Source organism: Battus philenor, unplaced genomic scaffold (assembly GCF_028537555.1).
Source record: "Battus philenor isolate CCGP_79_NKW_IND1 unplaced genomic scaffold, ilBatPhil1.0.hap1 SCAF_22, whole genome shotgun sequence".
Taxonomy (NCBI): Eukaryota; Metazoa; Arthropoda; class Insecta; order Lepidoptera; family Papilionidae; genus Battus; species Battus philenor.
The window spans coordinates 6,716,964-6,744,067 of NW_027181685.1; the positions used below are offsets into that span (position 1 = coordinate 6,716,964).

General features: G+C 31.1%; 1 protein-coding gene across 1 annotated transcript; it reads right to left on the reverse strand.

The window, feature by feature from the left end:
• Positions 1–1,026: 1,026 nt before the first annotated feature.
• On the reverse strand, positions 1,027–26,608 carry LOC137923858 (probable cytochrome P450 49a1). Its single transcript, XM_068767140.1, has 13 exons — positions 26,474–26,608; positions 18,691–18,818; positions 15,747–15,929; positions 10,251–10,416; positions 9,419–9,508; positions 8,361–8,477; positions 7,216–7,292; positions 6,138–6,333; positions 5,345–5,492; positions 3,682–3,845; positions 2,950–3,028; positions 1,639–1,839; positions 1,027–1,557 (listed from the first exon to the last, which is right to left on the reverse strand). The coding sequence occupies exons 2-13, from the start codon at positions 18,797–18,799 to the stop codon at positions 1,450–1,452; spliced, it is 1,638 nt and encodes a 545-aa protein (XP_068623241.1). The 5' UTR covers positions 18,800–18,818; positions 26,474–26,608; the 3' UTR covers positions 1,027–1,449.
• Between the last annotated feature and the right edge of the window lie 496 nt (positions 26,609–27,104).

The following is a 27,104-nucleotide window of genomic DNA, read 5'->3' on the forward strand; positions in this document are numbered from 1 at the left end:
CGTAATCTGTATCCTGTCCAGCTTCATCCAACATTAGTCTTATCTGCTCCTCATTCATTATCACGCCCATAAACGAAGCTCTAAAACAAAAATATTTTTTTATTTCATATATAGCATAAATACTCTGAAATATCATAATAAAATTAAGGTAAAACTATGGTAAAAATGTATACGATTAAACTTCTTTACGAAAAATATGCAAACTATACAATAAATCTACGAAAATCATGAAAAATAAAAAATATTACTCACCAAAAATAAATCGGTCTCTGGCACCGAATGACGCTCAGTTCACCCAAATGTGGCCCAAACTCAAGGTCACACGTCACGTCAATTTCCAGGTCATATCAAATTAGGCAAATACTAAAAAGTTCATTAAAGTAACATTATTCGTTCTTTATTTAAATCCAAAAATCATTCTGTCGGTCTGTTAGACAAAGGCGCGGGTATAGGAAAGTTAAGTAACATACGCTATGTATAACATTATACAACTCAACATCAACTGTCCGGGTTTTTTTACATCAAAGCAAAAAACAATATATCTGTCAATGGAATGAAAAGTAAAACGTACCCAGGTACACTGGAATTATTTTAAAATCAAACATTATAGATCGAAATAATTATTCGTAGCCTATTATTTATGGTATTTCTTGAAGCGTGTTATTATAAAGTTGATGCCTTTCTGTGGTTCATCTATAACGTTCTTTTATTGAAATATTAAATTCCCTGACATTTAAATAAGACAATCTATGCGAAGGTATAATTTTACGGCAACATATACAGACTGGACATTATATCGTAAAAAGATTTTTTTGACTTTATTTTACCGAGTTTTCTGCAAACACCAAAGGGAAAGTTTATTACATTTTATCTTAACTGTCTTTACAAAAAATATTTTCTTTAACGTGTGTATGGGTTTCCAATGATTCCAGACATATCATAATAAATATGGAATATAGTTGTAAATATCTTAATATTGATAAAGGATGGCGACATATAAATAAAAAAATATATGTTCTTAATTTTAATTTACATTCACAATAAACTTACGTACATTTATAGCACATAACCATTTTGTAATCAATACATAGATCTTTTTATATGCATCGAACAGGCGTACTATCAGAATCAATATCTGCGCAAGAAATTAGTAAAAATAAATGTAAATTACATATACAAAAACAATTATTTTTAATACTTAGTTATTATTTTTATTAAAACACAGAACCAAAAAAATCTTTTTTAATTTTCTTTATTGAAAGAGATAAGATAGAACGCAAATGCATTGCAAAACCCCCCGAGTAAGGAATCTCTGCCTACAACGTTTTATATCTATCATACGCACGAGTCTTTGTATTTAGGGACTTAATATTTAGGCAAGATTTAGAGGATACTAAGGATTTTAAATAATGTAAATAGAGAGCAATTTTATTAAATTTTCCAAAGATATTATCGATCAATTAACTTTAATTTAAGAGGTCCATTTGGAGTGTACATAGGGTGTATATGATAATCCAAAGGCTGATGATGATATTCCATTCGGAAAGCTTGTACTATCTGAAAAATAATTTAACTTTTTTTTAAAAGGACTCTTGTCAAAATATCTTACCAATAATATACATAATGATGGAAACCTACCTTGCAAAGAACTATATGCATTTCGAGCTCGGCAAATCGCCGTCCCAAACACATTCTCTTTCCAAATCCGAAAGGTAGGGACGCGAATGGATGGTTCTTGTACGTTGACCTCTGAATCCAGCGTTCAGGGCGGAACTCTGAAGCGTTCGTGAAATATTCTTCACTGTTGCCCATTACGTAATGTTGAAATATAACTTGTGTCTAAAATTTAAGCCATTTTTATTAATTTTACAGAGCAAAAATTACTAAGTCATATTAAAAATAAATTAAGTTTTCTTTTATAGAGAGAATTATTACTACGACATAATGTCAAAAACAATATCATATTAATTAAATTATGATTAAATAAGTAAAAATAAATTCAACCATAATTTTTAAACATAATTTCCTTTAAAAATACAAATAACATCATTAACCTCGACATTGTAATTCTGAAACTCGTCTTTAGTAGAAACAAAAGCACGTATAATCGAAGGTTTTTACAAATTTTATTTTATTGATTTTTATTACGTAAAATGAAAATACAGTTTTAGATGACAAGAATATTGACCCTTTATATTGCTGATTACAAGACGTTTTAAGAGAGTTCTTAGTGCGTATATTTAACAAAACAAATCATTTCGCCAAGAAGCAAAAAATATCCGCAACGTAATAAATTGATTTTCATTATGTGTCTAAAATGATTGGTAGAAGAAGTACGAAGATGTCAAGTAATTCTTTCAAACTCTCAAAACTGAACCTTACTACTCAATGAGATACGGAGAGGGCTATTCTATAGATTTCTTTACATAGAACCATGAATTAGGACATCCGTAAACGAACGAAAATTACCAGCCCAGCGGACTGGCAATGGATTGGCCACAAAGCGCGCAGAACAGATATCCGTTATTGCCTCAAAGTTCTTCAGTAGAGACGACGGACCATCAAATGCATTGTAGGATAGCCACTACAAGGTTACGCCTTTATCAATGTTTTTTTTTTCGTCAAAAGGCGCTGAATGCAAAGCGCTACCAACCAGTCATATTAGAAATCTATAGGATATATCATATGTTTGGTATTTTTTAATTTAATTCTACATTTTTACAATCTCTAATAAAGTTCTTTATATAAAATTTTATTATATACGAGTAAGTACAATGACATTATGTTTTAATGTTTAATTATTTTGTCTGTAGTAATTGCTGTATATACTTTCGAGTAGAAAAATATCAAATATAATACCTAATTGACATATTGTAATGAAAATAATATGTAGTGTTGTTAGTTTATCACAGAAATATAAAAAAAATAGAAAACTAATATAACACTTACACCTTTGGGGATATTATATCCACATATAACAGTATCTTTCGTCAATTGCCTGCCGTTACCAATTACAACAGGGAACATCCTGTAAAATGTATAATAAATATATTAATCACTTTGTCATATAACAGTTCGTAAAAGAAAGCAAAATAAAATAAAAACAGTTTTATTGATATTGATGTCGATAATAATGGTTAATTTAAAATAATTTCATATAGTAAATGTGTTAATTCCATGAATAAAAATATTGCCTTTAACCATTCTGCAAACCGTGTAGATTGATGAACGGAGCCACAAGTTACGTGGTTGGTATTACAATGTACACATCAGAAATTGTTAAAATTCATTAAAACAGCAACTGTTAAGTTTGTTTCCGGATTTTCGTAGCAAATCAGCATCTCGAGCCGGTATTAGCTTACTAATAATAATGTTTAAAATAATCGACGATTCAAAAGCGCATGTACATATATACCAGAATAAAGATACTTTAAATTTTTAGTTGAAATTATAATATTAAAATTATCAATAACAAACGTATGTCTAGCTGTGGATGTCCTACGGCTGAAATAAACATACCTATATAATGTCTTCATTAACCCAGCCATCATTAATAAAAGTGGCATCTCATATCTAAATGTCGAATGGATAGAACATTTGATGTTAATAAGTCTATGGTACAACCCCTCCAAAAATCAATGGTTTGAGATAACAAAAAATAACGTAATGATAACACACTACCTTAAAACCTCCTTCACACAGGCCTTGAGATAAGGCATCTGGCTTATATCACCAGGCGTTAAAGGTCTGCCTTGAAGTACTTTGGTTATTTCTTCGTGCAACTTCTCTTGGACGTCCGGCCTCAATGCCAATTGATATAGCGTCGAGGCTACAGCATTCGACGTCTGAAATTTAAATGATTACTTTTATATAACCTGACATATTTATAGATCACTCAGAAGTTTTTTCGCGAAGGGATAAAATTAGACAATGTTTAGATCTTTTAAACATTTAAACCAAATTCCATTAACAAACTCTTTTTATCACTAAATATTTACTATAATAACTCATTCTTTAATGTTTCTCTTTAGTTGCATAAATAACTTTTAATTCGAACAAAAAGAAAAAAAGTATTTTTCATAAATATTAATAAAAATGTTTATAATTTGAGTACTTAATGTGTTATATAAATTGTCTAAGTACTCTCTCAAGAATCTAATTAAATTTTGAGCATCATTTCAGCTCGCATTGTCCCTTTTTAAATACAATCTAATACCTTTTTACATGGTCGACACGTTCCTTAGAAAATTGTGCAAAAAAATTAAAACACAATTAATGTGACTTATTTGTAAATTTGAAAACACACTTAACAACTTTAAAAAAGAGTGTAAAATGAAAAAAAAACTCTAAATAATTTCTTAAAAATTGATGCAAACTACATAAGTATTTATAAAACGAAAATAATTTAATTTTGTTACAAAAAATATAAAATTACTGTACAGTCAAGATACATACCATAAGTACAATGCATATGCATTGTACTTATGGTATGAATCTACATATTAAAATTATTATTTATGAATAATACATATTAAAATTAAGTATATTAGGTTATTAGTGTTAAATAAATTATTTCTTTTACTGTTCATCGCTACTTAATAAGGAGCGTGCACTGAGTAGTATTAGACCAACGGTAAAGGAGTGAGACTTGCGATCTTAGGTCGCGGGTCGCAGGTTCGATTCCCAAGATTCAATTATTATATAATTTACACTTTGCGCGATAATTATATAGCATTGCCTCTGCTCACAAACAAGTTTCCAGAGGATGGTAACAACGTCCTGTGCGCACCATAATACCACACTGCGATCACTAAGGCGCCTGCCATGCGCACCTATTATAGTATATCGCCCATAAATATCTTTGACGTAGGCCTATGCTTTACCGTCAAAATTACTTATGGATTGATAAATAGAAAACAAATATTAATACAAAATGTTATTAGGAATAAAAATCAATTTTGTTTCATTTATTACATCAGATGCATAGATTTCTAGCACAACTGTTAGGTTTGAAAAAATTCATGTAAAAAATTCCTTCAATTGTATTTAATTATTGTATAAATAGTTTTTGTAAGCACCGTCAAAATTAGAGTATAAAATTTTCGAGGAACAGATAGGATTGTTAGAACAAAAATAAATCGTGTAAAAAACTGTATTAATTCAAAAACATATCTACATTGTATTTTCACTGACCACATCTTGTGTTTACTTTTAAATGGTTGTGCGACTAAGCGAGTTCATGTTTATTGATTAGTGTATTGAGGATCCTATTGGAAATTTATTTGGGAAACTTTTGTCCAACAATGGACGTTATACGACTAAAATGATGATGAAGAATCTTTACCGTATCAATCCCCACTAAGAAGAGATCTAAGGCAGCCACGGCTGCTACCCTCGGTCCCGCAGCGGACACCAGATCCTGTAGTAGAGATTTGCTTCCGCCATTCTCCTCACACTCCTTAAGAGCGTGTTCCACGTGACTCAAAGTGACGCTGTGTAATAGTTTAAAACAATGAAAATTAATTTAACACTATAGACAAAACTAGAGTTTAGATGATTTATACTATAAACGGAACAGGATATTATTTAAAAATATGTAACATATTGACTATCTTTGTAAAATTATATACAAATTAAACGACGCAGTATTATATTTTAATAAAAGTCGAAGTCCAACAGTTTAACATATACGGTGTATATTGTTTTAGTAGTTATTTACAATAAACATAGCTAGATTAGAGGTCTGTGAATCGTGACGTGAAAGTGTATATGTTGAACATGCAGGCTGGGCCACTCCGGCAATGTACGGAATTTCCATATGTTATGATTAACCAAGTTCAAGGTACGCAAAATCCTTCAGAATTTAAATAACAAAACTAAAAAGTCTTGTTTTATTACTAATAAAATAATTAAATCCCTTTATCGTTTATAGTTAACCTTTATTTATTAAATTAAATTTGATCAGAAAGTCACTAATTTACCCACATAGATCAACAAAAACATGATATTCTATACATTGGGATTCTACATTTAAACCAATTGAATACTTCCATATACATCAATTTATATTTTAATATAAACACAAAAAATATAATCGAAGTATTGATACGTAGTTTGTTTTCTTAAACAGAAGTTACCTGAGGATTGTATCCAAAGCAGCAACGTATCTTCTGAACATGGCAGTGGGGTATATTCTCCACCAAGGCGCCCGCAGTTCAAGTTCTCCCACGCTGATGAAGAATGTATGAACGGCGTCTATAAGGCGCTGGCTCTCTGATCCTTCTACGGACTCGAAGCAACCCAATCGTGTGTCCAGTGCTATCAATCCTAAAGCTATAAAATACAGGTTTTTAATAGCCAAGTTCAAAAACCCTTTTAATTCAGTAAATGCATTTCTAAATATAGATTATTGATAAGAGATCGGGAAAATTGATGCGTAATTCCCATTAAATTAATTAGTGTAAGCATAGAGTCGGCTTTTATTATAATCTTAATATCGTCATGGAATATTTATAATACTGTTTATTTGAAAAAGTTGTAAATGTACATTCATTTCTATACAAGATGATTGATTATAGGCTATTTATAGCTGCTTATAGGCAGTTTTAGAGCTCTTACATTTATTTCCAATCACCCTGTATTTAGTGATCACTCTTAAACATGTTATAATGATTTATATTGTAATGCTACAAGCCAATAACTTCTGGCAGTAAGATGTTGCATTGACAGATAGTATACAATAATTAATATGTAGTAATCGGACTTTTTAAAATTCTTTTTTCTTATTTTTACTAGATTATCATTGTATTATTTAGTACTATAATCATTTATTTTTTAATAGAGTGCACCATAAATTGATAGGAACTATAACAGTAAATAAAGTATACATTGAAACCTTTAAAACTTCTACATCTGTAATCAATCAATTTATATAACTCAAAATTGAATAGTAACACAAGTCCGATCTATTTTTTTTATACTCAAATATATTCCATAACATCCAACGCCTAAACTTGACTAAATAATTTCTATAAATACTTCATTAAATTTAACAATGCCGAAACCTCGGAATTTTACAAAAAAAATTCTTTCCATATTAACCTAATACTTCAACTTTCAGTAAATATACATCCGAGGATATTTTATCCGTTAATAATTTAATTACATAGTGTACTAAAAATTAAAAGAACAGTAATAGAAAAAGATAATACATACACTCTAACGACCATTTGTGAACTTCGTTCAAAAAGTCGCCTGGCGTCTCTGAATTTTCGTCACGTATTTGTCTTATTCTGAAAATTAATTATCCTGTAAATATCATTGTTTTTTTTTTCTATTGACATTTGTTTGACATTTACTCCTTTAAGTCGGATAGAACCCGGAAAGGCGGGATCTCGGTTTATTAACATATTAATAGTAAGCAGTCTTTATACTCAATGCAAACAAAAGATCAATGAAATAATGTTTTCACGATTTCGATTCTATTTATAACTTTCCTCTAGTATCATTTATTTTATCTATTCAAATGATAATGATATTTATCTTTGAACGTAGTAAGGAAATCCGTAGACGAAAGAATATAACATAAATAGCCCAGCAGATTGGCAAATTGAAGAGGCAGCGGATAGGTTATATAGCGCGTACAATTATTGGGCACCAGGATCTAAACCCTTTTAGTGTCAAACTTATTTTACCAATATATGCTAAAAATGACAGTGAAAAAGTGCATTTTATAGATAATTTATACATCATTACTCATAATTTTTTATATTCTCTTTAGTAGACTTTTTCCTATGATAATAAAAACACAAAAAGAGAATACTGCATAATTATTGACAAGGAAGTTATAAAAACTATCGCTACTGTCACTAATGACACGCAACCTCCGATTGACAGGAACCACAATATCTCATCCGCTATCGCTCTCATAATCACTTACGTAGTTCTCAAATTGTTCTATCATTTCAAGGTCTATATCAAAATTCACTAGTGCCCGATAATTTGAAATTAAAATTAAAAATAATAATCACGATGTTTAAATAACAAATATGTGTTCGAAGGCAGAATGCCATATAATGAATAAACATACAAATACGAAAACACTCCCGTCACCTGCGCGCGTTAAAAGTGATCCGTCAGAAGAAGCGCTATTGGGACGCTATCATTCTTCACAACTTGCGATAGTAGCGCAACGGCGCTCCTTGGCACTAAAAGAGTTAAGGTTAAGAGTGCAAACGACGGACCGACAAGGACAGCTTAGGTCGTTAACCCATAAAGTGGACAGATGACCTAGGTTATACCGCTTGCAAGTAACCTAAGTCCAGTGGTGAACTTCCTTCGGCCGAAATGATGATAGATACCTATTAATGAAGGCATCAGCAACTTCAGCAACAGGAACTGTGTATTGCGCAGCACTGTTTGTGCTCAGCGCCACTTTAGAAACCTTAGTTCGAAAGGCAGCCCATGATTCGCCATGTCTGTGAAAAAAGGAAATTAAGAAATTTAGTAGTAACGGAACACGGGGACAGTGATAGTATTATCGGGTACACATGTACCTAAAGTATAGGTTGGCTTATGATGAGGAATTTTGTATCGATCCGAGTGAAAGCTTGTAGTGGAAACCACAAACTCCAACCGACTCGACATACAGGCTACAAAATAAGTTCTTTTTGTAAATAATAATTAAATGATTATCTATAAAAAATTGGTTACATACGTCTTAATCATTTCTTAGGAAAAATAGATACGTACTCAAATACATGATCTCCGACCACGGAACACTCCCACATAAATAAAAAAATATCGAACAATAAGCATAAACATCACTGTGTTCGATTTTCAATATTGTATTCGATTGGTATTTCAAATATTTAAAACATGTTTAGAATCGTCTTTTATAAATAAATCGTTCGATTTTCCGTCATCTCAATTTTATATTTTTAATTTTATGTAAAACCTCATAAAGTGCTCTAATTAAATATATAGGCAGATCCTTAAACAAAAAGTTGTTAAAAAGCCCTTTGTGCGAATCATTTTTAAATGATAATAAAGCTTGGAAATGAATTGCGATACGTATTAAGTATATTGTAAAAATTACCACAAAAACGGTCTAAGTTTGTTGTGAGCTCTTTTCAGATCATTGTCGTGTTTGAAACCATCGTATGATTAGATTGAAGGGTGTTATCATAGCGGATATCAATATGATTCTACATTTTTTAAATAGGGCTTTTCTGGCATTCTTCTTATTACATATACAAGTAGTAAATGATCGTATTGTATTATTATATGAATAATTATTTATAAATGTTACTATTAGTATCATAATATAATTATGCTGTCTGTAGCTGTGTTATATAAATTATTAGTAACTATTTTTAATTTAAAAATTTTATTAAAAAAACGATCAAGAAATACTTACACAGCAATAACGCCCGCACAATCTTTTTCAGCGCCAAAGAAATCTTTTCTTAATGTGTGTTTGTAGTAGTTTAAAGAAGGCATAGAGGGTCTGAAAACAAAACAGTTATCTAGAAAGTACGTTATGAATATAAATCAGCTAGAACTTTATAATTTACTTGGCTAAGTTTTAAAAGATTCATAAATGTAATAAATAAAAGTTATTTGTAATAAATACATTTAAAAATGTTTGATTTGCGATTTGGTCCATTTTATTTATATGTTTACACTTCTTGTACACCATAGACAATAACCATAGAGAGGAAAAAAGAATTACTACGGTGATGCGGATATTAAGTAAAATTTAGTTTGTCAAATTGACAAACCAAATTTTATTCAGCGGATTACGGATAACCGTCGAAGTAATGACCAGTTGCCACAAATTACAGCGTTAAACATCAACTTTCTCTTCGAGAATAGGCGCATGAAGAAAGCATTACCAGGATTACATATTTAACAACCTAGACTAAAATGTTTTGCTCATCATAAAGTCTTAGCCTAGTGCTTCCCAACCCATTTTACGGACCCAAACGGGGAGTGTCATTCGCTTTTTAATCGTCTTCTTTCGATTTTAATTTTGAAACCCACCTTACCAACTTAATGTTGTAGATTAATATAAAATATAACAAGATTTTATTACTAGCCATCAGTAACATGATTCACAGGTAAAGAATATATTCGATGTGGGCAATAAATATTCTACTCACTTTTGCTATTTAATTTTGACAGGCATTATTATTTTGATTACGTTTAACATAAACATTATATATTTAAATAATTCAAAGTTTCCGTACCTCTGTGGATTAGAATCTTCGCCACGGAACACTCTTTCTACTTCTCCGGCATCGAAGACAAATAGCATATCAGGTCTGCCGAGTAACCCCGCCATTTTGACGCATTTGCCGTATTGTTTACGAAGAGACAAGCATACTTTGTCGACGTGCTCTACAGAGTATCCGCCTATAAACAACAGAAAATGAAAGAGTTTTATTTATCATTCATCATCATCACTTCATTATCATTTCAGCCGTAGGACGTCCACTGCTGTACATGAGAGCTCCCTCATAGTTTTCCTATAGAGCTAAATAGAAGCAGCCAGCATCCAGCACCTTTTAACTACCTTAAAAAGGTCGCCTATTCACCTCGGTAGACGCTTGCTGGATCTTAGGATCGTCGGTTACTTTATGTTGATCCAGAGATAATATTTCATAGCATAAGAATATATAAAGAGGGTCAAATCCATTGAAGTTCTAAAGAAAGCACAGTGACTTAGAAAGTAGTAAGCTCATTGATACCAGAGCTTTCATTTTATTTAATCAATTATACATATTATAATGTAGTTAAAGACATTTACAGTGACCGCTTGTGTACGCCATGAGTTGAATGACAAAAGAGACCAATTTGTTAAATACTAATATTAAATTGAGTTCCCTTATAATAGCATCTTTTAACTTAAATTTATAAGGGTATTCATACGTGCCCTGATCTGAAAAGACCAATCACACACTCGGGCGGTTTACTTTGTGCTCGCTTTCAAACTATTCTTTATATAACAGTATAGCAATTCATTCCCATGTCTTATTATAATTTTTAAAAAATCCTTCACACTTTAATAGTTTTTAAAAACCTAGTTAGAAGTAAAAAGTTATTTTTACAATTTTTTATTTCAATTTTTTTATTACAAGATGCTGTACATAGTTTCCTCGGGTTAATTTAAACTTTTTTATATCTATTTTTATATTTATACATCGATTATATTTATTCAAACTGCAAACAAAGATAAAAGATTGAGAGCGTATCACAACATCCTTCAATTAAACCGCTCAAAATTCTTTGGCAGTTTAAGGTAGTTAAAACCCAATTTTCTGTAATAACCACAAACGCAAAGTATACTTAGATATGTAAAAAAGATTATACGCCGCAAACACAAATTACCATAACAATGGTTCTGAGAAAACTTTGACCTCTACTTTGTATACTTCTTTTTATGATTGCTAAATTTGAAGTAATCATATTAAATAGTATATGCCGAATCATCGTCAACACTGTGTTAGCGGAATACCAATTAAATACTAGGCATAGGCCTCATCCATATATCGCCACGATGACAAGTCTTAAGCTACGTGTATTGAGCGACTTCCCGCGATCTTTACTATGTCGTTGTAGTTCGGGGCTTACCGAAACTGTCTACCCGCTCTTCGTTGCCACTTGTACCTTTTGGCCCTAAAGGCTGTCGTTTCTTAGCAATATGTATTTAAAATATTTAGCCCGTTATTTGTTAGATCCTGATGAGCAATTTCTCGAGCTAAGTCGATGACCTTTCTTATTGGAACTCGCATTGAAGCTCTTTGAATATCAATCTCTTTTTCTCTCTGGTTGACCTTCTCAAATACCGAATATGTGAAATAATATATATATATGTGTGTGTGTGTGTGTGTGTTTCCTAATGACAAATTTCTGCAAAACCGGAATGGCACAAATTTTGCTATAGACACTACTGTGATCATATCCGGTCAAGATTTAATGTATGTTTGCTTACCATCTTTGTAGTATAAAAGCAATCAAGTTTTATCGACTTTATTTAACCACTGCCAGGCAATAGCCTCTACCAAAAAATTTATAGGGTTATACTGTAATAATTATGGGACGCAGAGCTTGCTGCTGCCCATCCTTTGGAAACTTGTTCGTGAGCAGTGGCAATCCTATATAATTATTGCGCAAAGTGTAGATTATATAAGATTGTATTCCAGGAATCAAACCTGCGACGATCAAAAGTCTCAATGCTTTTGTGTTTCCAAGATATTATATTATTGTTACATTTTCAGATTTAATAAAATGGATATAAGAATACTCTTCTTAAGCAATAATAGAAGGGAACCTTTAAAAAGCCAACCTGTAATGTAAACAGTATAATGTTAAAATTAAAGAGATGATGTAATATTATTTACAATCTCATGTAGCCTTAATTTTCACTATTTCGAAATATTTCAATCGTTAACGAGTCAAGCTTTCGAACCTACAGTTGGAATTAAACATAATTCAAAAAAGTCTTAATTTTTATATTTATATCAACACACAGAAAGGTTCCTTCATATTTATATCGTTATATAAAACCAAGAGAATGTCTATTGTAACAAAACATTTAGATAGTAACCGGTATACGGTAACTAGTTTTTATCAAAACGATAATCTAGTTCAATACCAAGGTTACTAAAAATGTTATTTCGTTATAAGCTATTATATTTATAGTCACAAACTAAAGTTTATGTATTATAATATTGCATATAGGAATGGATATACTGACGACATTGTCAAGGTCACGAAAAGTCGCTGAATTCGGGCCATCGTGGCGATTTTTAAGACAGGACTTTGCCGTGCAGTGGGCGTCTGCCGACTGCTATGATGGATAGCATGTAGTTATTCTTACCATATATTTTTCTTATAAATACTTTGTATAAGTACGTGATATATAAGTACCGATAGCCGAAGGGGCTGTAAACATCTCAAATAGCGACCACGAGTCTAAAGACGTGGCTGGATGTAGGCATCACAAGAACGGTCATAGTAGCAATCTTTGGGAGCGACCTATACTTTGCAGATAGCGTCTATCGGCTAAAAAGAAAAAGAAAACAAAGATATTTGTACAACCATTTGCAACACTTTCTATCACCTGATGACCACCCTCTGTTTTTTCGTCATTAACCAAACCCGTCTAATGATTATCTTGAAGAAACTTTTGAGATCAACTTTCGCATATAAAATTTAGACTATTCCATCTAATTTCTTTTTATGTTAAGTTAATAGAAAAAATAAAGAGTAAATAAATAAATAATCGTAATATCAACGGCCTTAAAACTCGTACGCTCCTTGAATTAAAAACTCAACCTTGTCCTAATTACGGTATTTTTGTAAGCGTACAACATATTATGAAATAAATTTATATTCAAGTAGCGGAACACATTAAATAGTTACGAAAGGTGGTCATTGCATTTTATTGGCGATGTACAAAATAAGAGAATGCAATTATTACGAACGAATTAAAAATGGTCAACTATATACATTTTTAGAGTGAGCCTGTACACGTATTTTTATCTTTTATTGGATAAAAAAATAACAGCGAGTATTGATCTATATGTTATAGAGTATAGAGACTTATGATGATTGACAAAACAACATTAGCATCAATTCTCTCACTGTAAACGTCCTGATTTAAAATCAAACAAGTAGTTTGAAACAAGAAATTAAATTGACTCTATAAAATACTGGTCAACGTAGTGACCTGTTATACGAAGCGTTCATTAAGGTAGAGTGAAATTATGAAGGATGAGTCCCAAAAATATTATAGAGGAACGAAATGCCCCTAAGAATAAGGGGGCCATAAAATATATGAAAAGTTGTTACTCCAAACCCAGAAGGTTTTTTAAATTAAGAAACCTATCAGTTCTTAAAGCCCTTATAAAGCTGAAAATTTATTGTTTTTTTTAACACCGTTATATTTCGAATTGATATTTATATGTACTGTCGTATGATTTGAAATCAATATTTCATAATTACTTTTTTAATCAAAACACCAATCCATTGTATCATTTACACGTGTGACTTTGTAGAATGTGTAACATTTTACAAAAAAATAAATTTACATTGCAAATGTTGTCATTGCCAAGCTGACAATTGCTCAACAAGCCATTGAGGGAGTTATTATGCTCGAGATTTTTTTTTATATGAATGAGGAAATCCTCGTACGAAATGAACTGTCATTGCTAAAAAGATTAGCAAGTTAAAGTGAAAGGGAGCAGAACAGGTAGCAGAAGGTATTGGTATAGCAAGGTTCTAGGAGTATAACAAACTAGCACGCGCATCGTAAGATGCCCACTTAAAATTTGTAAAGGCAATTTTGTTTTTCGTTGAAAGACGCTGAATGGATACCGTTTCCCACCGGTTTCATTTAAAACCTATACGCAAGGCCTATATTAATCAGTGGCCGTTCTGGGACAGAGATGATAACGATAATAGCTTGGTTTGATTTAAAGTACAAAGCGAGTGACAAATTCTTTATAAAAGTTTATGTAAATTATAGGAACATAACACAGACGCAACCACATATAAGTGTGTGTATGTTAGTATGTGGAATGCTTGCTTACTACGCAGTTCGCGCAAAAAAACTTGTCTTGCTTCATCCGGTGAAACTAAAATTTTCTATGTACCTCCGATTAGCCTCGGTGTTTTAAAACCGTGAGATAAGAAAACTTATTTGTTTATACACAATTATGTAAAGGCTGCGTTGGAATAGCTCTGCAATGAATCTACTTGAATTTAATTCATAATTAACAAAAATACAGTGTATTTAATATAGGATAATTTTTCGTGCAGACTACTTTCAAATAATGCCTCAACATTCCTTAAATCTGGCGTATTGGAACTTTTTCTTATTGTCTATACTGAATACTTTCATAAAAGTTCGACTCATTACAATTGAGGAGATAAAGAGAGACCAAAGGACGAACTGATTAAAATGAGTTTATTTAAGGGCGAGAATTTCAATAAACATTAGCGCAAGATAATCAAATTATATGAGTATTATTTCAAGTTTATAAATACCAACAAACAAACAGCTTATGCCATTGATGCTTTTGGAACATGGTAATGAAATTTAAAATTTTGGTTACTGTATGTAAAAATTTAATGTAATTCTGTTTGAGTTTAGTTTAGGCTGGGAGTGGCGTCATTTCAAAATATTGACTTTGTACATGTTTTTTTAACATGGCCGAATTCGTAAAGTCGTATGACAGGATAAAGAAGGTCACTCTTTAATTGCTTAAAGAAACTGTAATTACCATTATGACTTAATAATGTCAGACGTAACTACTGTTGGTTAAAAATATTGAAGGTAGAAAACTTTTTTAATGAAAAAGTTAAAAACATTAATACTTTCCATCGTTGACAAAAAATTTACACAAAAATTTGTTTCAGTAGTGGTGGAATTGTCATCATCATTTCAGCCATAGAGTTCCAAAAGGATTGGTTAAAAACTGCATGGATATAGACGTCTTCCAATGGGTGGATGGATGGATTTTGGCGCTTGCCGTTCCGTGATCTCCATTCTAGAACCTTAAGGCCTCCGCTGCCATTCGTTCTGCTCACTATGTGGCCTGCCAACTGCCACATCAACTTGTCAATTCGATACGACAGTTACCTTCGTTCGTCTTCGGATCTCCTTACTCGTGATTTGATCTCGTAAAGATCTCTAAATCTTCGGAAACTATGACTCTTATACAATTAATAATACGTACCAATATAAGGTATGAATCGCCAAGTATTGCCGAGCAAGGGCAAAGGTTTAGGCCCAGGTACTTCCTCCCAAGACTTGATGGACGGCGAGACAGTGTCGAAAACTGATCCGACAGCTGCGTGTGTAGATCTGGCACGCTGACCTTGCATGGGATTTTGGATCGTACGCTGCGGTATCTTAGCGCCTAGAATCAAATGAAATATTAAACAATCGTACGCGAGTATTTTTATATTTTTGTTTTTTAATTTTTAAAACCATAACTACTTTAATGCAACTATCATTCTTGTTTTTCGCCGTCATGCACAGAACTTATTATTTTAGGCCTTTAATAGCAGCACCCCGTTAGGATTTATAATTTTTTGTACATTATTCCAAATAATAATAGTTATTAATTGATAAACAAATAAATAAAAGTAACATTACTTCTTCTTATGGATACGGGTGTCAGATGCATCGGGTTGAAGGAGAGAGTTCGGGTATGCTGGAGGCCAACCTTCCGCGTTACAGGCTTAAAGAGGCTTTCTTGCTATGTATTAACGTTCATCTGTATCGACCACACATCACTCCCTACCTATTCAAGCCCGTTACAGCAACAAGTTGATGTTCGCTCTAGACAGAATAAAATCTTTCAGGAGATTATAGAGATTTCACTGTTATACCTCCCGCTCCGCTTACAAATTTCCTGTCAATTTATTTCTAATTATCTTGTTGAAGAGATCGTAGATCTTGTTCAATTCAGTTTTGTAATTATTAACTATATTTTTTCCAGAGAAAAGTGACTTCTATTAATACAACAAGTTTTAATGTTCTTGAAAATAATAATAAGAATATTTTAGAAAACGTAACCGCCTTACCTAGGGTAAATAATTAAAATGAACGATAGACTATTTCACGTTTTAATATTTACTTACAATTACGTATTGAATAAATTTATTTATTTATTTTCACAACCTTATTTTAATGGTTTACCAAATGACTTGTTAGTATAGCATACGTGACATCGAGAAACAAACTAATTAAACAGTTCAAAAATTAGGGGTAATTCACATAACGACGCATACGTTCTTTTATTCTCATTTTATTAAAAGAAATTTAATCTACATAGGACCATTCATAGTAACCTCTTGAGCAAGTCATATGAAGAATATCAGAAAAGCACAATTGGATAAAAAAAACTACGATAAGATTGACCTCCTCTATAACGTAATCCATCAACTTCAAGCTACGAGGGTTACCGACGCACCCTCATCTGAAAAGAACTTGCAATAAATTAAGACGGATTTTTGTTGTCACTTTTGCAATAATTTTAAAATCCTTAAAACGGTCTTAAAAGCCCTTTACAATATAACAGGATTTTTTACTAGTTGTTGTTTAATGAACTCCTTCAATATTATAAATATTATTTAAATTCATTTAATAATACATAATAATTTAGAAGCATTACATGGGTGTGTATGCTAATACTTAAACCCAACCGCAGTTTCCTACAATATAGTTAGTATTTTTATAAATCCTTGAGAAAATTATGATAAGTTAAGTAAAATAAATTACATTACTTTGAGGTTAATTAAAAAAATTATATCACGAAAAACAAGATAAAAGGTTGTAAAGTTCGCGCCAATTTTGACATATGTACATTTCTGATAATTTTGCTTGTACACCTTGCGATACTGTTAAAAATAAATCAATCTTGTTATTTCCATAATACGAAGGTTAACGTAGTATATTAACGATTTTTAAGGTTAAGCTTTGAACGTATGGTTTTACTACCTTGAAATTATTTTCGGTACAGATAATTATATTTCTTGTTATATAAGGGCAATGAATCGAAGATATATTATCGTCTCTTTAGTTAAAAGAAAAAGTGAAAACATTCCTCGACGTAATAGAGCCCAGTTAAAAATATCGCTTAATAATGTACAAAAATATCATATACTTCTACAAAAACAAATTTACTAGGAAACCGAAGTAATAGACTACACCTATAATATGTACATGTGGTAAAAGTTGAAGGATGTAAATTCTTGATTTTATTAAAAGCTAATTTTTATTGAATTATTCAATGAAAAAAATTAAGAAAAGATCTCCGTGATGTCGAGTCTATCGGACTAATGTAATGCAATTGTAATGGACAAACAAAGAGATATTTATCATATTCACAGAAGGACCTGATTTGACCCGTAAATCAAAGTTTAATCGAAATCGGATAAATAGTAGCTAACCCCGGTAAATTTATTAAACACCTATGTTAATCACTTTTAAAATTAAATACACTTAAAAATACATAACAAATATTTATATGAAGCGGTAAACAGTGGTAATTTTGAGTATATAGTTTGCTAAAAGTGCTATTTTATTTCAAAATCGAGCCACAGCATATAGCAATATTAATTTATGTCTTATATAATGAAAAACATAGTTACATAAACATTTGTAGTCATAATCATATTAATAAATCATAGCTTAACTATATTTACCTACATTTTTGAATATCAATAGCTAAAAAACCACGCGACAGAGTTTATTACATTTTTAAATGTTTAGAAAATTTATTAAATTTTCTGGGATTAGCCACTGCTCTAGGGACTAATTTTGGTTTGGCGTTAATTTGTGGCAAAATCAAGGTGTTAAAAAAATTAAAAGGTCTCACATATATGCCGTAATAGTTTGGCAGATTTAACTAGATATTCATTACATTGTATCACGGAGCCATTACACCCTTTAGTTAAATTTAAACGGTGACATAGGAAAGTATATAGTAAACGATATCACTATAATATAAATAGCTATAATATTGTTCATCAATACAATAATTATATGTATAACCAAGATAATAATTTAAAAAAATACATTAATGTAAGGATAGATTACAGTCATGTGAATTATATATGGTATTATTGGTCCCGCTTTTCTCTAGCCTAAAGCCTTTAGCCTAAAGTACAAACCCAAATCACCACCGCCGTCATCAGCTTGGTAGTTCCGCGCCGATGTGCTCAACTTTCGCTCGGCCAAATTACGAATGCGCCATTTTACCACGCCAAGTCTGTTCCGCATGGTTCTATCTGCTTCGTCCCTGCAAAAATGTTTTACTATAAAACAGATATAAAAAAGCTTCTTTCAATTTTTATGGCTATGATACTTTTAACATGTTAAAAATATTTATTAATTTAAATTATTATTATTAAAATATTTTATTAGCGGACCGACAACATAGTTAATATCGCGGGAAGTCGCTGTATGTGGACAGAACTAGTGAGGTCATCTTTGGGGCCTATGCTTTGAAGTAGGCGTATATTGGCCGACATAAATATGGTGATGATGATCTCATATTACATAATTGAAGAGATATCACCGTTGGTTTATGTATAAAATAATAATTTAATTCAGATTTTAAAAAAAAGAAATTAAGAACGAAAAATTTTGGACTTTTGGAGTTGTTCATACAAAGACTTTTATAATTAAAAATTCTGAGAAGTACTCGCAAACTTCTGAATTCGTTACCTCTAGGTAAAGGGTTAAACATTTCTTTTGAGCATTAATTTCGATGTATGGATTTAAAAATACATTGCCCCTTGATTACCCTATTACTTGAGAACAACTTGACCAATTTCATTCGTATCGTTACGGAAAAAACAAAAGAAAATTGCAGAACTTAAATAGTTTCCGAAAATATTACTATTGAAAGTTTGAGCGTTTGGCTGTTCGCTTTTCACATTGCTTTTTTGACTGTACTGCAAATTCATATCGTCATTTGGCAGCTGCATCGATCGGCATTAACCTATTACAAAATTGTTTATATATTTTACTAATCTAATCAATTAATAAAGTGATCACTCTGGAATGTGTTACATTTTTGTTTCCTATAGGAATGCGATGTAATCAAATAATTTTACAACTCAAGGCATATTACATTTTTTTTTTCATTCGAATTCGCGAAAAATTGCCTATTAACCAAATGTTTAATTAAAAAAAGGAAAACAAACGAATCAAATATAAGGATTAAAGTTGACGTTGACGTTAAAGGTGACTAGAAGTTGAATAAATCGATTTCTTTTAAAATTATACGTCATTTTTCGAACATCTGATTCATACCCTTCATAACAACAACTTTCTTCAACAACTCGACCCATAAACACAATGAATGACTTCGTATGCTCTGTATGTTGTAGATTCAGATTGCAGATAGCTATAATGAAACACAGAGACTCCATGACAATATTTAAAAACTTTTTTTTTTTCACTTCCATAAAAGTAAAAATTCATGATTTTTTTCTGTTAAATAATACATTATTGATAGATGATAGATCTTCGTACTCCTAGACGAGACAAGTGTGGAACGCTACAGAAAATAAAAACTAACAGAGGCTTAAAAATAAATATTAGCTTATTAACTTTTACTAAACTTCCTTTCTTTGTATAAAACAGCCTATTTAAGATCATTGATATTAACATTGGCTACTTTATTTTATTCTATTTATGTAAATATTTAAATAATTGAACAATTTTTGATTTATTTGTTTTGTTTTATTTTAATTGGGCCTATGAATAATTGTTTAAATAAAAAGGACTAAGATGAATAAATGTTTTTTTTTTAAATAATTACACTATTAGCGCCATTATCCACAAAATAATATATAAAAAGAAAACAGTGAAGTTAAACAAAAATAATTTACAAATATAAAATGGCAGACGAAATGTTTAATTCTAGGATAGCTTATTTATGTTAAACAATTTTCAAAATGTTTTTCGTACACAACGAATAAATGTATATCAAAAAAGTGATTATTATATACTTTCATATTACGCCGCAAAGGAACACGCTCCCCGGCGTAGGTCTTGCACTGTTTGAGAGCAAATGTTTGGTGTGTCTTGATATTATCTAGTTTCAAATTCATCGCCTATTGCGTAAATCCTACTAATCCTACTACTGATGGTCTATGAATGGATATTTATAAATTGTTTTATTATAACAGTTTTGAGCATATTCCAAATTCAAGTTTGCATTTCAATTGACTGTTCAAGGACAAAGTAAACATGTCATAAACAAGGGGTATAGGTTTTTATGTAAATTATACTAACAATACACGAGAAAGTACTGTCATGTTTAAAACAAGCTACTAATAAGAAAAACAAATCGTTGTGCCCTTTGAAATTTTCGTAGATTGAGTTCATATAACTAAATCAATATAGTTTTTGACATGAATATTGATGAAAATGATATAATCTAATTTAAACGTACGTTCAACGTAATGACATATTGTCGTTTCAGGCTATAAACGCCCATTGAAACCGCTACGCTTAACAGTCGAGATGGTGATCGCAGTGTGCTATTATGGTACGCAGAGAACGCCGCTGTCTATCAATTGAAAACTTATTTAATAAGCAATGGCAATCCTATTTAGCGCAAATGTGAATTATATGAAATTGTATATAAGATTATATATGCGAAGTGCTATTCACCTACCTCTGGTCTACCACTGACGTAAAGAAGACTAGTATGTAATAAATATTAATATATGTATATGCCTAAGTAAAATATTCTAACTTATTAACCAAAAAAAAATTAAAAGCAATTATTCATAATACAACGAACCGCTACAAAATTACGGATGCGTGTATATACCTATTTCCCTTTTGCACAAGCGTTCCGGTTGAGTCACAGCCAACACGCATAAACTAAGATTGGTGGTATAATTTTTCTACGAAACAATTTTGTAACATAACTGTTAAATTCTTTTAGCTATTGTAAGTCTTTTACTGTAAGTGTTAATATGTCTTTAAAATAAGTTTGAATCTTGTTTTATAATTTTGTATTGATTTACAATGGAATTGGTTGGAAATCGTCTATACATCTTACGGGTGGTCCTCTTACGCTTCATGTTCCGTCTCTACGCCTGATCCTATAATTCTTTTGGCCATCTGTTTCTGCATATGGATATATAGATCATCTGTTCATTGCGCTGTGCGGCCTACCCGCTATCATTTTAACTTGCCAATCTCCTAGGTTATGTCGGTCCTTTCATTCGTCTACGTATCTTTTCATTCCTGATTCGATTTAATAAAGAAATTCCGAGCATAGCCACCTCCATGGCCCGTTGCTCAACTATGGGTCTGCCAATAAGAGTCGAATCTTGTTTAGAATATGCTTATAATTAGTTTAGGTCAAATAACACAATACTTTCATCATATATATAATTTATTAATTCATGCAGTTTATTATTGATAATTTATTCACAGTCGGCTGTTACTAACGATTTACAGAAAAACGAAAATTATCAATTCATGGTCACAACCCAGCTGTAACAAAATTTCAAAGTTAGATCTAATCTCAATTTTTTTCCAGTTTTGGGAATATGCTGAAATAGCTACAGAAAGTCCATTAAAACCAGCAAAATTTTAAAAGTGATCTAGAAGTAAAAAATTGGGAACCTCTAGCATACATAAAAGCTTTTTAAGGGGCTTCCCCGTGACATTTAATTTAAATATCAGTAGATGTATCTACAATTATCCGAATAGATATTTATACATTGACTATCAATGTTACTACACTAAAGTCAGCAGTCTTCTTCTTATAAAAAGCAACTTTAAAAAAAAAAGAAAGCAATTAAGAGAAGATAAATCAAATCATTTGTCTTTTAACAAGTAATACGCCCGACTTCCCTTACGTAGTCTTGCTTAAACCAAGGCTTTCAAAACCTTGATAAGAAAGTAACTTGGTCAACAAACTCCCTAGCTATATCACTGTTGGTAGTGAAACACTATAGCATGACGGCATTTTTAGAGATTCGATTTTTGACCGTTGGCGTTGTTTTTTCTAATCCATAATTGTAAGCAGAAAAACGGGTTGCAGATACCTCAGTTTAACAGCTTCAAACCGAAATCAAAGCTCAAATTAATCATACGTAATTTTCACATGAATGAAAAATACAGAATTATAGCGAACGTTCTCTTCGATTAGAACAATAAATTTGAATAAAATGCACGTGTGAAGACAAAAACCGTAAGTTATTTTTTGCTTCTATTCGAGCAGTGTTGCAATGTCATACTCTATTAGCGATTATATGAATATGATATTGCAAGCTCTTATACAAGGAATTTGTAATAATTAGCAAGCATTAGTTTTTACGCGTAACACTTGAATACATAATCTTACAAAAACAGCAAAACGTTTACACGATAGTAAATGATAGTTTCTGATCGTCATCATTTTAGACGTAAGTCCACTGATGGACATAGGCCCCTGAGATTTCCCAAAGGACCGGTCGGAGACGACCTATATGCAGACATAGGTGCAGACATAGGTGAAGACATCTAGTTAACTAAGTCATCTGTCCATGGTGACATCACATTGTAGATGGACGTCTTACGCAGCAATTGCCAGTTTTGGTCTCCAGTTCCACACTTGACATAAGATAATACTTAATACATGAAAAATGTGTACCCGACATTTTAATAAACTCTTTACTGTTAATTTATTCGTAATTATTTACTTGACTAGTGTGTGGACATTTTTTCAGCCAATGATCCTCTGCCGGCAATTGGCAGAGACCTTTTATATATATATATATCCATTTATAATTATTTCAAAATTTTACATCTTACCACTTATTCTTTATTTTACTTTTTGTCTATACGACTGATTCTTAATCTTTATTTTCTTTTCATAATCTAATCTTTTTTTTATTATTTTTAATAAAATTGAAATAGGAAAATGGTTTATTTTGGGGTCAATTTTTTAAACTCTACGACTTATATATTACTTTACAAGTAATAAGTTGAAAATTGCCATGTAGGATTGATACGGAATACTAATAAATGATGTTCATCAACATCATATAAACCGATAGATGTCCATTGCAAGCCTCCTGCGACCTTGACTATTTTCTTGATCCACCCTGAGAGGGACCTAACCATGCCGCGTCTACTGGCTCATGGTCGCATGGAAGGCATTGAAAAATATGAATTAATAAAATCTATGGCAGTGCCGATCCCGCACTGATCTAATCGCAAAACAATTTTTGGAACAAAATTTTAATCGACTCGCAATCATTTGCTCTCTATTAGGTCTTGTATTTAAGAATCTCCAACAAGGTTAACCGTTAGATAAACCAGTTTTGTTTTTATAACAGCCATATTTTAGACATAGAATTGATATCTGAGAAACCTTACATCATAAATTTATACTATGTTAAATAAATAATAGTTTTAGGAGAATTATTTACATATATTTATATATACAAGATAAAAGAAATGTATATAAATGATGAAAGATTTTTTAATACAAAAATATTATTACAGGTTTATGGGGAAAATCTACGTTCTGCACTGAACATCTCCATTATCATTTACTTCTGCAATGATGATGATATTAAAGAACGAAGCCATAAAGAAATTGTATAAACTTTTAAAGGGACAGTAACTGCCTGTTCTGTTACAATATAATAACCAGTGTCATTATCATGTAGGCGATAGCCGCCCACTGCAAATCATACGCCTGCTTAAAAGATCGCGACAATAATCGGTCTCTAATATAATAATAACATACTCTTAAATAGATTAGGATATAAGTTTAATCACAAGTATCGACTACAAGACGTCTCCTTTTTGAAATTCTTGATTCTTCTTTGAAAACAAATTCTTATTATATTCGAACTTGAAATCTCTATATTGTAGTATTATAATCGGCTTTTTTAATATAATCTGTATACATTTACTATATAAATACATGAATTTTATAACCTTTATATTAGAGAAAATTTGCTTCTGACATCATTTTAGGGGAAAACCAATCGACATACATAGTTCGATGTAAAAAAAATGTAAATATCTTATCCTATCGAGTAGTGGTATTCTAGCGGTAGGTATACAATCCTAAGTAATTCACACTTAAGCAATAATTCTATAGGATTGCCTCTGCTCAGTAATAAGTTTCCAGAGGATTGGCAGCAGCGTTCTCTGCGTAAAATAATACCACACTAATAGATACCACCATAGATATCTATGGAGAAAACCTATGACTTGCAGTCTGTGTCTATGGGCTGAAACGACAACGATATTAACATATATTTATACTTAAATCGCAAAAAATTCAAATTTTCTTTTCAACGGAGTCATGCTTACAGTATTAAAATATCGCATTTCATCAAAGTCTCGCTTTATAGAATCTATTAAAACAGATGACAAAAATTTCAAAGTCGGAATTGGTATATGAAATAAGAATTTCAATTTTATAAATCTGAATTGTGATTTTTGCATCTAGAGGTAATGTGTTGCTTCTTGATAATTTATTGCAAAATTTTCCGAACTTTTTACTTGGCATACTACTGTATTATCGAATTGGGAGGCCGCTGAGGGCTTAGATCTCTTGGTCGGTTACTATAAGGATTGCTCAGGTAAAAGTTCTGCCATTTAGAACGCATTTAGCAATCGAACATAAAGGCGCCCATGAGAACCGAACTTTGACTAGAACAGTGTTACGTCATTATAATACAATATATTATTTTTACCTAATTAACATATATCTTACATATTTATTTAACTAGACTAATAGCATGCATTGTAAGAAACGTAGAAAAACTTTTTTAATTTTAAATAAAAAATTGCATAGTTAATAACTTTCTAAGTTAAATATATGCAAAAAGAAGGTTTAATGATCAATTTAAATTTCAACGAAACTTTAAAAATGACCTCAAACCAACTCTTAGTAATTGAATAGTCCAGTCCAAGGATACACAGTTAAGACTTTTGAAAACATTAGATATATTATAATTTTAAAGCCAATAGTAATTATTTTTTTTTTACAGTTTTTATTTTATTCATTTTAATTATATGAGAAGAAACGGTTCTGATTTACACGTTTTTAAATGTAAAAGCGAAAAGGAGCCGCAATTTGTAACCAATTTTGTGTCTGTATAAAAATTTAAATGTAAAACTTTTAATAACAAATCATTACACATTTTTTTTCTAAAGTCCAATCACTTTAATTAGCAAACCATTAATAACAATTATTACTGTAAATTGACGCTATTATTTTAATAATAATTTTTTTTCTGTTAGCAGAAACCGGTCTGATAATAATCATTTGATATTTAATTTATGCCGATACCATAAAATAACGGGTTACTTTAACAAAATCTGGCCAAGTCCACCTACAATCTAGACTGGTTATTTTCGATAAAAAAAAACGAGTCAATGCTAACAATTATTAGCAAAATCATACACAGCCAAATGAATCTTGAAATTTTACTATTTAAATATAGTAAATGAAAATACAGTTTTTTTGCTCTGTTAAACGTAAAAATAACCGACAAAGCAATTATAGTTTAATGCCATAGTTTTATTATAATTATCCACTTTTATTAAATTTCGTCCGCTTACATTTTTTATAACTTACTATAATATAAACTTTAAAACGATAAGAAAAAATGTACAACCAATTTTTATGCATATTATTATTAAAAATATCTGATAAAAAATACAATTACGATTTATTCAGTTCTATTCAAGTACTTGGTAATCTATAGGGGCTTGTGTCCAGCGATGGATGTCATACTGTTGAAATTATGAACGTGTTCCAAGTATTAACTTTATATAAATGCCAACATTTTTCATTATTCATCTATATTATTTGCCTATAACATTTGTTTTGTTTTAAAATTACCAACATTTTATTTCTAAGAACAGTTCAAAACTTAACTTTTAATTTATTTGAAACGGAGTAAAACTTACCTTTAGTTAAAATAAATCACTGTAATCACAAATCACGTTAATTGTTTAATTGTAAATATTGGAATCGTAAAAGGTGACGCAAAGGCCACGCGTGTCGGTATACGTTGAATGGTAGCCGCGAACTAAACGCCCGTCTAGCACGCTGCTACGATAGACGGTGACGTGTTTCCATTCCAGATCACGTCACGGTACATTTGACGTATCAAATAACAGTCGACATCTCATCATAATCATCATTTAAGCCGTAGGACGTTTACAGCTGGACTGCTGGAGCTGGAAGCGGCCTGCATCTAGCGCCTTCCGACGAACCTAAGAAACGTCTGACTACCTTATTGGTAGACGACTTATTCATCCGTGGTGTCTTCCTCAGAAACTTAAGGATCAAGTGGCCATCTGTTCTGAACACCATTTCGCTTATATACTGCCACTTCAATTCTGCTTATTTTAAACGTCATTTAATCTGGAATATTCTGGGTTCTATGAAAAATTGAAAACAAATAAAATATATATAAATATTTTTATAAATTGCTTTGAAATACTTTATATTCGAAATTGTTATAAATATTACTTCAGAAATAATCTAAATTATTTATTTCACGCATTATAATGGAAACAATCGCCGAGATAATGT

What these genes read in the sequence shown, in the direction of transcription:
- LOC137923858 (XM_068767140.1), bottom strand. Translation starts at nt 18,799, where the DNA reads ATGCGGAACAGACTTGGCGTGGTAAAATGGCGCATTCGTAATTTGGCC. An exon ending in TCTTAGTGGGGATTGATACG is followed by an intron (nt 3,846 to 5,344) that starts GTAAAGATTCTT and finishes TTTAAATTTCAG; the next exon opens with ACGTCGAATGCTGTAGCCTC. An exon ending in GATATAATATCCCCAAAGGT is followed by an intron (nt 1,840 to 2,949) that starts GTAAGTGTTATA and finishes CTTAAATTTTAG; the next exon opens with ACACAAGTTATATTTCAACA.